This window comes from Lipotes vexillifer, unplaced genomic scaffold (genome assembly GCF_000442215.2).
Source record: "Lipotes vexillifer unplaced genomic scaffold, Lipotes_vexillifer_v1.1 scaffold1008, whole genome shotgun sequence".
In the NCBI taxonomy this organism is placed as follows: domain Eukaryota; kingdom Metazoa; phylum Chordata; class Mammalia; order Artiodactyla; family Lipotidae; genus Lipotes; species Lipotes vexillifer.
The window spans coordinates 5,189,391-5,202,865 of NW_006772616.1; the positions used below are offsets into that span (position 1 = coordinate 5,189,391).

Sequence of the window (13,475 nt, forward strand, 5' to 3'; positions counted from 1 at the left end):
TATCAGTAACCAAATGTATCTTAATCATTATGGCCGCTTCTGTTTTTCATTAACAAAGGCTATACATATGTTAGCATATAGTTTCTTTGCACCCACTATTTATGTCTGAATCATTTGTCACAGGAGAGTGTGTGCTGATGACATTCTAAGTTTGTGTGTTTTTAAATTTTTTTGAGCGAGGGAAGGAAAAGCTCTATGCATTTCATTGCTGACTGCAGCTTTCTTTCAGATGACGTTCATTGGTCTGTTTGTGTACAATATGAAGAATGATCTGGAGTAACTGCTGTATTTACGTTTATCCACCATTCTTTAATTAAATAAAAAGGAAAACCATAATTTTCCCTTGTAAAAACAAAACAAAACCCAATAATAATATTATTATTAACTTATTAGACTTTCTGATTGAGTACCCATTAGCCAAACTATGATAAAAAGCTTTCTATGGTTAGATCATGTCCTCTTACCATGACAATCCTCCAAGGCAGGTCCTTCCTTCCATTGGTGTCTTTTTAGAGATAAGCATTGTGTCTTAGAAAGATTAACCTGCTTGTCCAAGATCACACAGTTATTTAGGGACATGGCTAGGGTTCAACCCAGATCTGTGACTGGGAACAAATGCTCTTAACCACTGTGCTATACTGTTTCATCCCAATTTGGTCAACTTTCCCAACATAGATGATCTACTGCTTATCATTATTTCAAACACATTTTAAAATACCTCTTAGTCTCCTAATCATCATATCTTAATATCTTCAGGGGTCAGACAGGAGGAAAAATTAAGCAAGCAAAATAGGTGAGGGTTAAGACAAAATGGTGATTAATTCCCTGATTTCACTCAGCAGTTAGGTACTCAGCAGATAAATATGAGCTACACACAATGAGTGTACTTACTGTGCCACAGTTTATGATCCCAATGAGCACTTCCATATGTGATCTTGAAATTTAGTCTTGGAAGGGCGGCCATTCTTGTCTGGATGCTTTGGAAAGGCCAATACACCAATCGCACTGGATGGACCCTTCACTTCCTCATTAGCCAGTCTCGATAGACATTTTACATTAGCATCGTCATTGGTATTAGTCTGTCCCATTTTACTGTCCGATGGTAAAATAATTCAATTTGCTGTTCTTATCATTTGTGTCTGCTTTTTTCTGAGTTTTCCCAGGTAACATCCAATTATGCAGGATCTAATTCTTTCTCTTCCCCACAGTATTAATGACCAAGGTAGAATCATCAGGCTGTAAGATAATTTCAGCAGGCAGAATAAGAGTAAAGAATAAGAATGAATGCTGACAAATAACAGAAGCACCCTCTCTTACAACTTAAATTCTGTATCAGGGCATTTATTCCGCATGCAAGTTCAAGAGGTAATTATCACCTACATGTAAAGCAAGACATGTTAAATTAGGGCACAGGGTTCAAATAAAAATCACAGCAGAAAACACCTAACCATTTAAATGAACCATAGTCCTCTCTGTTTACATATTTTCTTTCAAAAGAATGGTACAACTTACTAATGGCTAAATTTGTAATAGCTTCTGTGGTGATTTTACCTCCAATATTTACTGAAGTGATTCCAAATGATAATGAGTATCGGCACAAATTTCATTTTTAAAAAGGGTAAAATACTTCACAAAAAAATGAACCCAATTAAGATGAATTTTAAATTTAAAAAAAGATGGAGTTATAAGAACATGAAACGACAGGGGTGATTTTAATTGAAAAATAAGAACTTGTAATATTCTAATCATTTTTCTTTATTTAATTGAATTATACTGTTAGGTTTTCATTGTAAATGGTAATATTAGTGAAAAATTTAAAAAACCAAAAAAAATTTTTTAAAAAATCAACAAACCATCTTCAATTTTTTAAAAAAATGTGTGGAGAAAATTAAACATAAAACCTAAAAACAGACGGATATTTTTATAATTTTTACTTAAAGAATACTTACGCTTGGTCAATTTTAGCTTGGATAGCCTTCCATGTAAGAATTAGAGAATATCAAAATTTATGATAGACAAAAGAAGTCTTCCCAGGTGTTCAGTTCTCCAATTTGAATTATGATCAATAATAGAGGACAGAACAAATTATACTACAAATTGACATTAGAAATGCTTATTCAGAATCTCTCAATCTAATGGATCTGATTTTGAAAGGGATTAAAAACCTCTTCATGCCTCAGACTCAGGGGTTACAGCCAGATTACCTGGGTTAGACTCCCGTTTTACTATGCCCTTGCTAGAATGACCTAGTACAATATCCTTAATCTTCCTGACCCTTGGTTTCCTCATCTGTAGAACGGGCTTGATAATAGTACCTAACTAAGAAGACTGTTGTAAAGATGAATTTAGCAAAGGTACAGGGCTTAACTCAGAGCCTGGCACATGGAGAGTGAAGATATGTTGCTTAATAGGATCAGTATTACATTACTATGAAAAATTAATCTGATACTAGCATCACTTTACCCTCTCTTCTAGGAACTCCTGGAATCATATACCTTTCTTCTCAGTAGAATGAGATCAAAGGAGAGCTCTAAATGTATACAACAAAGCCACCTTCGAACGATGTCTTCTGTCTTCCAGTGTCATATAGTTACCTACTGATGGGAAGAATGCTAAGAGCATGGTTCTAAGCACTCACACATCATCTTGTTTCCTAACCCCCAGCCCTCTAAGTGGGTAGCACCAATAACCTCCATTTTCATAAAAGAGGAAATTTCAGTGCAGAGGAGTTTAATAGTCACTGAAGATCTGACAACTCTATGAGGATAATACCACCATAGTCCCATTCTGCAGACAGGGAAATGGAGGCTTAGCAAAGTTACAGAACTAGTACAAGATCATAGGGCCACTAACTGGTGAGGATGCAATTCAGATCAAGGCAGTATGACTCACTGCTGACCTGACTGTGCCATGTCAAACAGCCCTGGCTTCGGGGGAGAGGACATCAGGGCTGGTTTTGGTGGTATAATCTGTTTCTCCATATTCCCCAGCTCTTTGCCCTTTATTAGGGTACACTAATGCACCTAGTACAAGTGGACTTAAATTTACAGCCACCCCCACACACATACCCCTGCACACACACAAACACAGACACACACGAACACACACACACACACACACACACACACACACACACACACACATACACCTTCATACCATGGTACAACCCCTACACATACTTTTCTCACTTAATTCTCCTACTTCTAAATATATCACACACACACCACACACACACATACACCTTCATACCATGGTACAACCCCTACACATACTTTTCTCACTTAATTCTCCTACTTCTAAATATATCTTTGAATTTTCATGTAAGAAAATGATTATTATTTTAGCTCTAATTTTCCTTATATCAACAATAACTTTTAACACTCTTTACTAATTGAAAACTAATCTTTTTCTAGTATACATTTTCAAACATTTAGAATATATTATATCACAAGGATTGTTTAGAAGCAAGTCTCTAACACTGATACCAAGGATAAAGTCAATGAAAGAGTTGATAAGTTGATATTAATCTTAAGAAGATATTTGTCAGAAAAGTGGGAGTAGCCACATTAACTTTAGAAGAAGTCAGAAGAAACTAGATACCGTAATTCTATAAAGTGAATTTTCTGCTTCTCTTTCCTCTCGTCTCCCCAGAGCTGAAATCCTTTTAATAGAGAGGGCATTGTCTCAAACTGCTGATTTTACTGTCATTAGGGTATAAACAAAAAAAAAAAGATTAAAAGATGGAAAGACTAAAAGTAGGCTGAAGAATATAAGAAATGATAGCATCAGCATAACTATTATGGTGCCCACTTATTTCCCCCTTAAAATGTTCTTTTTGACCATACCACAATTAATCATGCATGGGAATTTGATTTTTATAAATTTTATTAGAATAATAAAAAATAATACATACAGATAACCATAGGATACACACACAGGAATTTAAAGGTAAATTTTATACTTTTCAATATGAAACAAAGTACATATCTCATGGAGATATATTTCTAGAAACACCATGAAACAATAGAGTAATTGCCTTGAAAATGAAAAGTATAGGAACATATTATAGGAATTACCAAATAATAAAAAGGTACAACTCCATTACATGTAGCATAAAATACAGGTATTGGAGAAAGTGTTTCTCCACTTTTTGACCCGAAATAACAATGGTCATATGAAATCTACTCGTCATTCAGAATTTTTGTAGATATATACAGTATATACAGACCTTGAAGAGAAAAGTTATAAATATTTTTCTTCTTTGTGTATAATGACTTTGTCTTAAATGTGATCTCTAAATGTAAATTAACACTCTATGGTAATATCAGAATTTTGCTAATATGTATTCTCTTTTGATATCTGTCGGTTTCAAATTCAGATATCTTTGCAAACAAGTTCCTGCAAAACGTGAAATGGACAGGAAAGAGGTAAAAAATTGACTTTGCAATGTGTAACGCTCAATCTGCTGATTTTCATTTATTTTTTACATACTGCTATGAAGCCATGTCTTCGACAACCCTTTGAACACCATGTATTGAGAGACTGAGTCATACGTATCAAAGTCAGCAGCATGCCCATTGTTCTAGTACAAATTTAGCTCGGGAACTAAAAAGTCTGCCAGACCCGCTCTCATAAACGGTTGGATTTCATTAAAAACCACCTCCACCATCCAAAAAAGAGAGGGTCCCTTGATGGAATCAGAGATTGGAAATGAAGCATCATGTACATTTTGTTTAATATCTGGATTAAGATTTAGGTTGTTCCTTATTTTCTCCACCATGTTTTAATAAAACCTGAAAGCTTGTTCCTAGGTGTGAAGGAAACAATCCCTTTTTACTTTATTTCACTTTTTAAACCTTTTGAGAGAGGATAAAATGTGATCCTTTCAGTTTTATAATATCATGGAATGAAAAGGAAAGCATTACCTAGAATGGAGTGCAAACTTTAAAAATGTGGCTGGTCCTCAGGACTTCAATATGATTAAATAAATTCATACTAATATTTTGCACAGGCCTAGTGCATTAGGGCTAACAAAGCACTTTCACATTTCCTTCTTTATCTTTTGGCGAGTAATTCATGGGGGAGAGGCAGATAAGATGCGTATTATTATCTCCACATTTTAAGGGTGAGTGCTTGAGAAGTCGAGAGAGCAGTGATTTGTAAAGAATCTCACAACCACGCAGCAGTATACCCGGACGAAACAGCACTCTTCCAAAGTCTACCGTAGCATCTCCAACAACATGCTTTTGAATTACATGCACCTTCTGCCCAACAGGGTAATTTTTAAAATGTATCTTTCACCCTTGAGTATTTCGAATGAGCATTTCCAAATAACACTAATTATGTCTTCCAAACAGTGCTGTTACAATGGGAGCAAAGCATTTGGAGTAAATGAGTTTTTCTACATTAAAAAAAAACAAAACCAAACCCACAAAAGTATGTGTCTGCATGTGGGTGTGTATACATTGAAGCATGTGAGCCTTTATCCACAGGCAGTGCTTAAAATCATAAGAATGTCTCTATCAAAAATTGGATGTATGTAATATGTAAATTCCTTTGGTGTATCAAGTAAATATTAAGGCATTTCAGATTCCCCTAAAAGGATTTACTGGGTTTGCTTTTTTATTATATTCATATTTTACCTATGTAGAAAGTTAAAAATACAGAGTTGGAAAAAAACATGCATAATCACTGCATTTCATGAAAGCACTTTTTTTTGTAACCAATGAACTTTCCAATAAATAATAATAAAAAAAAAAGTGACTATCACCACAGGGTGTTTACAATAAAGAACAGTACTGTAGAGATATAACTTGACACAGGGTGGGCATTGGAGATGGCTGATGTACAACCTCTTGCATCCATATCTGTCAAAGATGATAAACAGCTCATTAATAAGGACTGTATCAATTTAAGTAACTAACTTACTACCACAAGTTAACATTAGCCTTCATGTTATTTAACAATGTAGCATAGATTATTTGCCAAGAGTATCTATAACCACTCTTATATATACTTAAGTTTTCTTAAACGATTCTGGGCTTTGTTCATCTAGTATTATTTAACTTTAATTGAAAGTGGAAAAACAACTTAATATTTTGAAAATAATTATACTCCATTACAGACAATTTTGAGATAATTCAATGGTTTAATTAAAGAAAGCTTCATTGGAGAAGGGTTAGGAAATATGTTTGTTTCTCTTCTGTACATTTTTACATAAGTTATTATGTATAATATATCATCTTAAAAAAGCAATCAATAAAAGCTCCATTTTCCTATAGTTGGCCTTTGTCTGCACCAATCTATGCAAACTCAACAAGAAGGCAGATGTCAGAGAGAAAGGCTACTCTTGACTCAGCAACCCTCAAATGCTAAAATCTGTCTGTTCCTGCAAAAGCACAGAACCTATTCCTTTAAACAGTTCCACTTTGGCCATATTGTAATTTTACCTCTGAACCTTGAGCTGTCTTAGGAACAAGATAGCAGGTCTTAATTAAAAACCTAAATAATAATAATAATAAGCTTAAATTAATTCCTGGTTTTGCTCTATTGAAGCACATACAGTTTTAAAAATGTCTGTAGTCCTAAATGGTTTTTACATATTTTTATGTTGCAGAACTCAGTTCTGAGATAAATATTTCCCATTTTCTCCATTTAGTTACTTGTTTATTTTGGTCTAAGTATTGCAGTCTTTATGATTTCATGAAGAGATAAAATTCCTCCAAGTTTCCACATCTCCCTTTCTCTTCACTTGCTAATGATGTCTCTCATTTTGTTTTCCAAGATTACAAATAAGGGTTTTAATCTTGAATGCCCAAGATTATAGATTAGGCCAACCTCAATGAAAAGAAACAGGGAGCAAAGTAATTTAGGTTACTAAGAACCGCAGAATAGCATGGCTTCTGCAGTACTTAAATTGAGGCCACAAAACTCCACCCTTGAGATTTAAAAGATAAAATTTCTTCTAACACTGTCACTGGTAAAATACGTATGAAAAGTCTGTTTCCCTGAACTCTAAAAGTACAATTTCTATAATACAACAGGCTTCATTCGGATTTTGAAAAGAAAAGCAAGTATGAAACTCCACTGAAATCAGAAACTAAGAATTTTTTTTTTTTAAAGTGTCTTTTGGTTTGGCCAAATGGGTTCTGACCTTAACTTAACAATGCTAAATTTTCTACTTGGTAAAGAACTGATAAGATTCATCTATAATTTCTCAGAGGCAAACAACTGGAATATTAAAGATCTTAAAAACACTTTGTGGGGCTTCCCTGGTGGCGCAGTGGTTGAGGGTCCGCCTGCCGATGCAGGGGACGTGGGTTCGTGCCCCGGTCCGGGAAGATCCCGCATGCCGCGGAGCGGCTGGGCCCGTGAGCCATGGCCGCTGGGCTTGCGCGTCCGTAGCCTGTGCTCCGCAGCGGGAGAGGCCACAGCGGTGAAAGGCCCGTGGACCACAAAAAAAAAAAAAAAAACAAACAAACAAAAAGAAACACTTTGTGGGTTCAACACTGCCCTTGAGAAATGCTTAAGGAATTCTGTTTTATGACAATCCAAAGGCAAATGTATGCATAGCTCAGAATGAGAAAAAAATTAAATTAATAAAAATTGCTAAATATTTCTCAATGTTTTTTCTGTTATTCTGTTCTTATCATTCTTATTTTGCACCACTCGTGAGGAATTCCTCCTGCCCTCATCTCTCATATTCCAAGACCTTCTCAGCATTCAGATGAAAGAAATGGTAGGAAAAAAAAGAGTGGAGAGGGAGGCACCGATTGACTCTCTCTTGGGGGCTCATAACTGATGCCGGGAATTAAGGAGATGTTGACGTCGACCAACTTACTGGTTATTCTTGGAATCCTGATCTGTTCGCTACTGGTCCCATCCCCGCCATCCGTTGTGGCCTTAACTTCAATAATGTAGTCCTCTTTAATGGGCAGCAGAAGTTCAGCTGAAGTTTTGTTTGTGTTTAGCACTTGCACATTATTTTGACTGCTAGTCCTATAGAAAACCTAAAATGCATGAACAAACACATTGATTTTTTTTATAGTGCCCTCTTTTATATTTTTCATAAACTTATTACTCTGATGTTACTTCATTTATGTTGTTTGTTTTCCATACCCACTAAAATAGAGGCTGCATTCATAGCTCTGTCACCTTAGACTAGGGATCAGCACATGGTAGAATCATCAGGTGCTCAAAATGAAGGAGGTGGGGAAGAAAAAACTTCTATGAAAAGTTCAGCTGCTTGGGTATTTGTGAGGACGGAGAGACGGGGGCAAGGTCCTACTGTAGAGACCAAAGAATCAGAGCCAATGCTATTAGTTGTTTTTTAAGTAGTATACGGGTGAGCACCAGAAATACGAAACTAACATAACGAACAACTTACCAACATTTGGTCTAAAATTCCCACGTGAGCAGAATTATGTCACTTAAATTTATATTTAAGAAATCAGATGTTTTGGAAAAATACCCTTTTCATAAACAGCTTGACATCTGTATGTCAAAAGTAGTTTATAAAGATCACACCATCAACATTTAGAAAAACTGTTCAAATCTAGCTTCCTTTGAAAAGTACTGCCAGAAGTAGGAAAAGAAAGCACTGCAGATGATACAACTTACTTTATATCCTGTTACTTCTGATTCATTCTCCATGGCTTTCACTTGCTCCCAATTAAGTAACACTTTCGTGTCTGTAGCATTCCAAACAACATTTCCTGGTGGCTGACTGGGAGCTTGAAATGCAAAATGAGAAATTAAAATAGATTTGAGCATGGAGTGATAGTTTACATAGAACAGATAAGTGACAGTCATAGGAGGCAGCCAAAGGAGAGCAGAATCTCTTTGGTAACACATAGTGTATAGGAAGAATCAGAGAAAATAACAGAGTGGCTAAATTTCCTTTTAAAAAGGCATTTCCATAACATTGTGAGACAATTTGCTTTATCATATTCATCATATACTTCAGGGCATTTCTCACTTGTTGCCATGGTCTCCTGGAAAACTTGTTGATAGTGGAGATAAGGAAATTCTTTTATCCACCACTAGAGGGATGCTTGTGATGGGCTAGGAAAGGCAGGCAGTGTGTCCTGTTTGACACATCCAGAGGCTGAGAGAAACTGCCAACTGAGCAGATTAAAATTGCAGGAAATGAAGTGTGGATGATTTTAAAGCCATCCATGTATGATGAGATGAGCAAAATAGGAGGCAATCAAAAATAAGGATTACTTAGATTTATTCCCAAGAAGTAATAGCTATACACATGAAAAACTGCAGCACAGAGTCTATATTTTACCTTTGTTTTCCAAGTTTAAATCAATTTTTGAGAAAAATAAGTCAAAACAATGAAACGTTAATGAGAGCTCCATTAGATAATTAATGAAACTCTCCGAGGTTTAAAAACTTGGATTCATAATTTAGCTCCCTCTCATGAACACTAGATGCCGGCCAGGGGAAGCCGGTTTGACAGCATTTGTCAAGGGCAACATAGGACACTGAAAATTCAGTTTCTTGTCAATCACAAAACAGCAAACATAATATTATCCATTTGGCAACATCACAAATGCCCAAAACAGTGCTGAAATATGTTGTACTTGTGTTATCGCTACTGGTAAGAATAACATCTTCTGGAAAATCCTAGATCGGATAAACTTTCCTTCCAAATTTAAAATCCTATTATTGTTAGCAACTAATGCCTGTTAAAACCTATAATATGTTAGGCGAGGTAGAATGTGGTTTTATATAATATAATTTACTTAGTCCCCATTACACTGCATTATAATAAAGCCCATTTTGCTACACGGGTAATCTGGACCCAGAAAGTTTTAAAAGAAGATTGTACATTCATGTTCATAGCAGCATCATTCACAGCAGACAAAAGGTTGAATCAACCCAGGTGTCCATCAACAGGTGAATAATCAAAATGTGGTATATCCATACTAAGGAATACTATTCAGCCTTAAATAGGAAGGAAATTCTGACACATGCAACAACTTGGATGAACCTTGGGGAAATTATGCAAAGTGAAATAATCCAGTCACAAAAAAGACAAATTCTGTAGGATTCCACATATACAAGGTAGCCAGAGTAGTCAATCCATAGAGACAGAACGTAGAATGGTGGTTGCCAGGGATGGGGGAGGGGACAATGGGACATGCTGTTTCATGGGTACAGAGTTTCAGTTTTGTAAGGTGAAGAGTTCTGGAGACCGGCTGCACAATAACCAAGCCCAACACTAAGGAACTGTACATTTAAAAATAGGTAAGATGGAAATTTTATGTCATGTGTATTTTTATCACAATTAAAAATTAAAAGCAAAGAACTTGCTAAGATGCACAGCTGGTAAGAGGTATCATGTGGATTCAAACCAGTTCTGGTTAATTCCAAAGTCTATGCTTCCCCTATTACGTTGTGGTAACTATCTGTGACTTTAGTTAACTCTTGAACCATTGACAAATGATATGTCAGTGATGTACAAATGAATATTAAACATATTCACCTCAAAATATACTCAATTTTCACTTTCCTAGGACTGCTTTTCCTGACTTCTCAGACTAAATGTACAATGGGGCCTCTTTTCATATACCAGGTTCCCTTTCTTCATCATATTCAGCAAAGGTACATTTTACATTTAATTGTGGTTTTATGTTTATTATCCAATTTTCCTACTAACTCATAAGTTCCTTGCAGACAAAATGTGCTATATGGTCTCCGACATCGATAGGCCCATATGCTAGTTTTTATTCACTAGCCTAATGTCTTGTTAAAGGTAGATATCAAATTAGATTTTGTATGTAACTGACTGTTATTTTAATGCAAGAAACACAACCCAAGGATTAAGAAAACGCTTCTCTAGTGTTATCAAAAAATAAGTTTGATCTACTCCCTACGTGTCCCTAAGGAATGATTCACGCAATGATAAAGTAATGCTGAATGGGGAAAGATTCAGAATAAGTATCAGTAGCAATTCACCATGGTGTCAGCGGGGTAACATTTGGCTGGTCACAGTTCTCAAATGTGGCACCTCAGAATTTAGAATGAATTTTCTAGCTCCATGGTTTTGAAAGTCCTCCAAGACACATCCCAATAAATGCATAAATTTCACAAAGACAAAACTGGGACATTAACACTGACCATCAGCTTGAGAGCTTGAATATGGCTGATTATATTGAGGCTAAGACGATAAGGAACAAAACACAAAGAAAGAACAGAATAAGAAAGACAGCAAAACAACCAGTGTATTCATTCAATACTTAAATGATTTATTTACTAAATATTTATGTTTTAAGTGTTAAGGGAAAAATGCATAAAGAGGTGACAACATCTTGAGTGGATTTTGAAAGATGAATGTGAGTTTCACATGTAGAAGTTGGGGGGTGGTAACCCAGGCAGAGGGATGACACACGCCAAGGCACAGAGGCAGGAACTAGCATAGTGGAGCTCAGTTCTGGCGGGTTACAGGTAGGGATGATGGGAAGGAACTGCAAAGGCAGTTGGAGAGACAGGTAGCAGCCATATGCTAAAGAGTCTAGAAGGCCAAAGAACTAGAAAAGGAATTTTGGGGGGCAGGCAATTGGCAGGGCACTGAAGAAGGCTCAGATCTGTGATGCCATCAGGTCTGTGCTTTCGCAGATCTCTGAGGGGACAGAGGGAGAAGACGGAGAATCTTGGTGGGAGCTCTGTAGGGAGTGCACTGCAGCACTTTGTATAAAAGATAATAAAGTTCCATATGCAAGTGATGGCAGTAGAGTTGGAGGGATGGAACAGACCTGGAATTCGTGAATAGGTCATGATGATGGAGGTCATATGCGTGGTGGTAATAAGAAGGCAGGCTAATTCTAGCTCAGCAGCCTGGGTGAACGACACACACCTTGGGGAACAATGTTTCTATCCGGAATTCCCTTTCAGTCACTACGTACTTAATAAGCATTTTGCATGTGTCAGGGATTCTCCTGAGTACAGTGAGCACAGAGATAAAGATGTTCTCTGACTTCTAATCATGGACCACATTAGTGGTTCCCAGAGACCAGTACTTGTACAAATACGATGGTTATAGGTGGATAACATTTTTAATTGTTTTAATTGTTAATTGATTCATAGATATAATTCTTTTGGATGAGGCCAATATTGGTACATCAGTGGTAATCTACTTTACACACAATGCATAGATTAAAATTAGGTTCTAAATAAAGACACAGAAAATAGGGCATTACACAAACATAAATAACTCAGATGTTTTCAGTAGCACACAGATGTCTGGTAAACACCCCAAAAAACACAGTCATAATTCAAACTGACTCTGACCTAAGGATATATTTACAGTAAATAACTCATCTTAAACTAAGTGATCAAGAACAGAATATCACTCTATTAATAACAGTCATCAACACTCTGGTTAGCTCATTGCAAAACTTATTTCTAGGTACACATTTTTGGAAAGTCAAGTATGTTTATTTCTGCTATTCATTGTAGTTTTAAGTTGTAAACTTTTCTCTAAGTAACTGCTTTGCTTTCATTTTTATAGGAAGAAAATTAAAACTACTATCTTGTAAGGAGAGAGTATTAGTTCTGTTTATAGCAATGATACAAAGCCTTTTAAAATAAATATATTTAAGTATTAAAGTAAATACATTAGGGAAATAATAATCCAGGTTGTTAAGTATGTGGCTAAAATCTTGCAAGGATCATTCAGTGACTGAAGATTGCAAAACACTGGGCAAATTATGAATAAAGTAAAGTTTGATTATTGTATGATCCAAACTTCCCTTTAGTATCTTCATCCCTACTTTTGGTTTCCATCCTTACCAACCTTAAGTTACCTCGTATTAAGCCTTAAATGCCCTTCTTTTCTATCTTACTCATGTCAAACTTCAAATATTAATTCTTTCCTTCCACAAACTCTCTATAAAAACGATTTACCCTTGTGCACCAACAAACAGCAAGCTTGTACCACCACAGACAAGGTCTACCTAATATACTTAAGGCTTAATATACTAGAAGCAATGTGGCCACTTAGAACTCACCTGTATTGATTTTAGTCCCTTAACCTAGCAGAAGCCACAGAGTCTCAACTGCAAAAGAAGGAAAACAGCTGGTAGAGCTGTTGCTGGATTAAAAAACACAAGATAGTGAAATGTTTATAACTGTAAAGCTTCACATCAGAGGTTGCAACCTGAAACTTCAGCTAGATCCAGCTTGCACATATTTTTTGTCTAACCCAAATACTGTATTTTAATTTTGTTTAGTTACCAACATTTAAAACTTAGGAGCTTTCATTTAAGTTCCAGATTTCTGGTTTCTCGTGCAAAACTAGATGATCAGGAACAGTGGTCCTACAATGATGGATAGAAAGCATGGGATGGAGCAACAAGAGACTGCCCCACATACCCACCACTGCTCATTTAAACCTGCCTGGCCATTAAAGGCACTTGACTTTATTACTCCTCTTATTTTTTTTTTTTTTTTTTTTTTTTTCGGTA

At 36.0% G+C, this 13,475-nt stretch overlaps 1 protein-coding gene across 1 annotated transcript in view; it reads right to left on the bottom strand.

The window, feature by feature from the left end:
• Positions 1-5,443: 5,443 nt before the first annotated feature.
• The window catches only part of CNTN3 (contactin 3), a 247,909-nt gene continuing 239,877 nt past the window's right edge, over positions 5,444-13,475 (bottom strand). The window contains exons 20-22 of the mRNA XM_007447671.1: positions 8,620-8,732; positions 7,841-8,009; positions 5,444-5,867 (exon numbers count right to left, since the gene is read on the bottom strand). Coding sequence (XP_007447733.1) covers positions 5,767-5,867; positions 7,841-8,009; positions 8,620-8,732 — 383 coding nt within the window. The 3' untranslated portion in view covers positions 5,444-5,766. The remainder of the gene's footprint in view (positions 5,868-7,840; positions 8,010-8,619; positions 8,733-13,475) is intronic.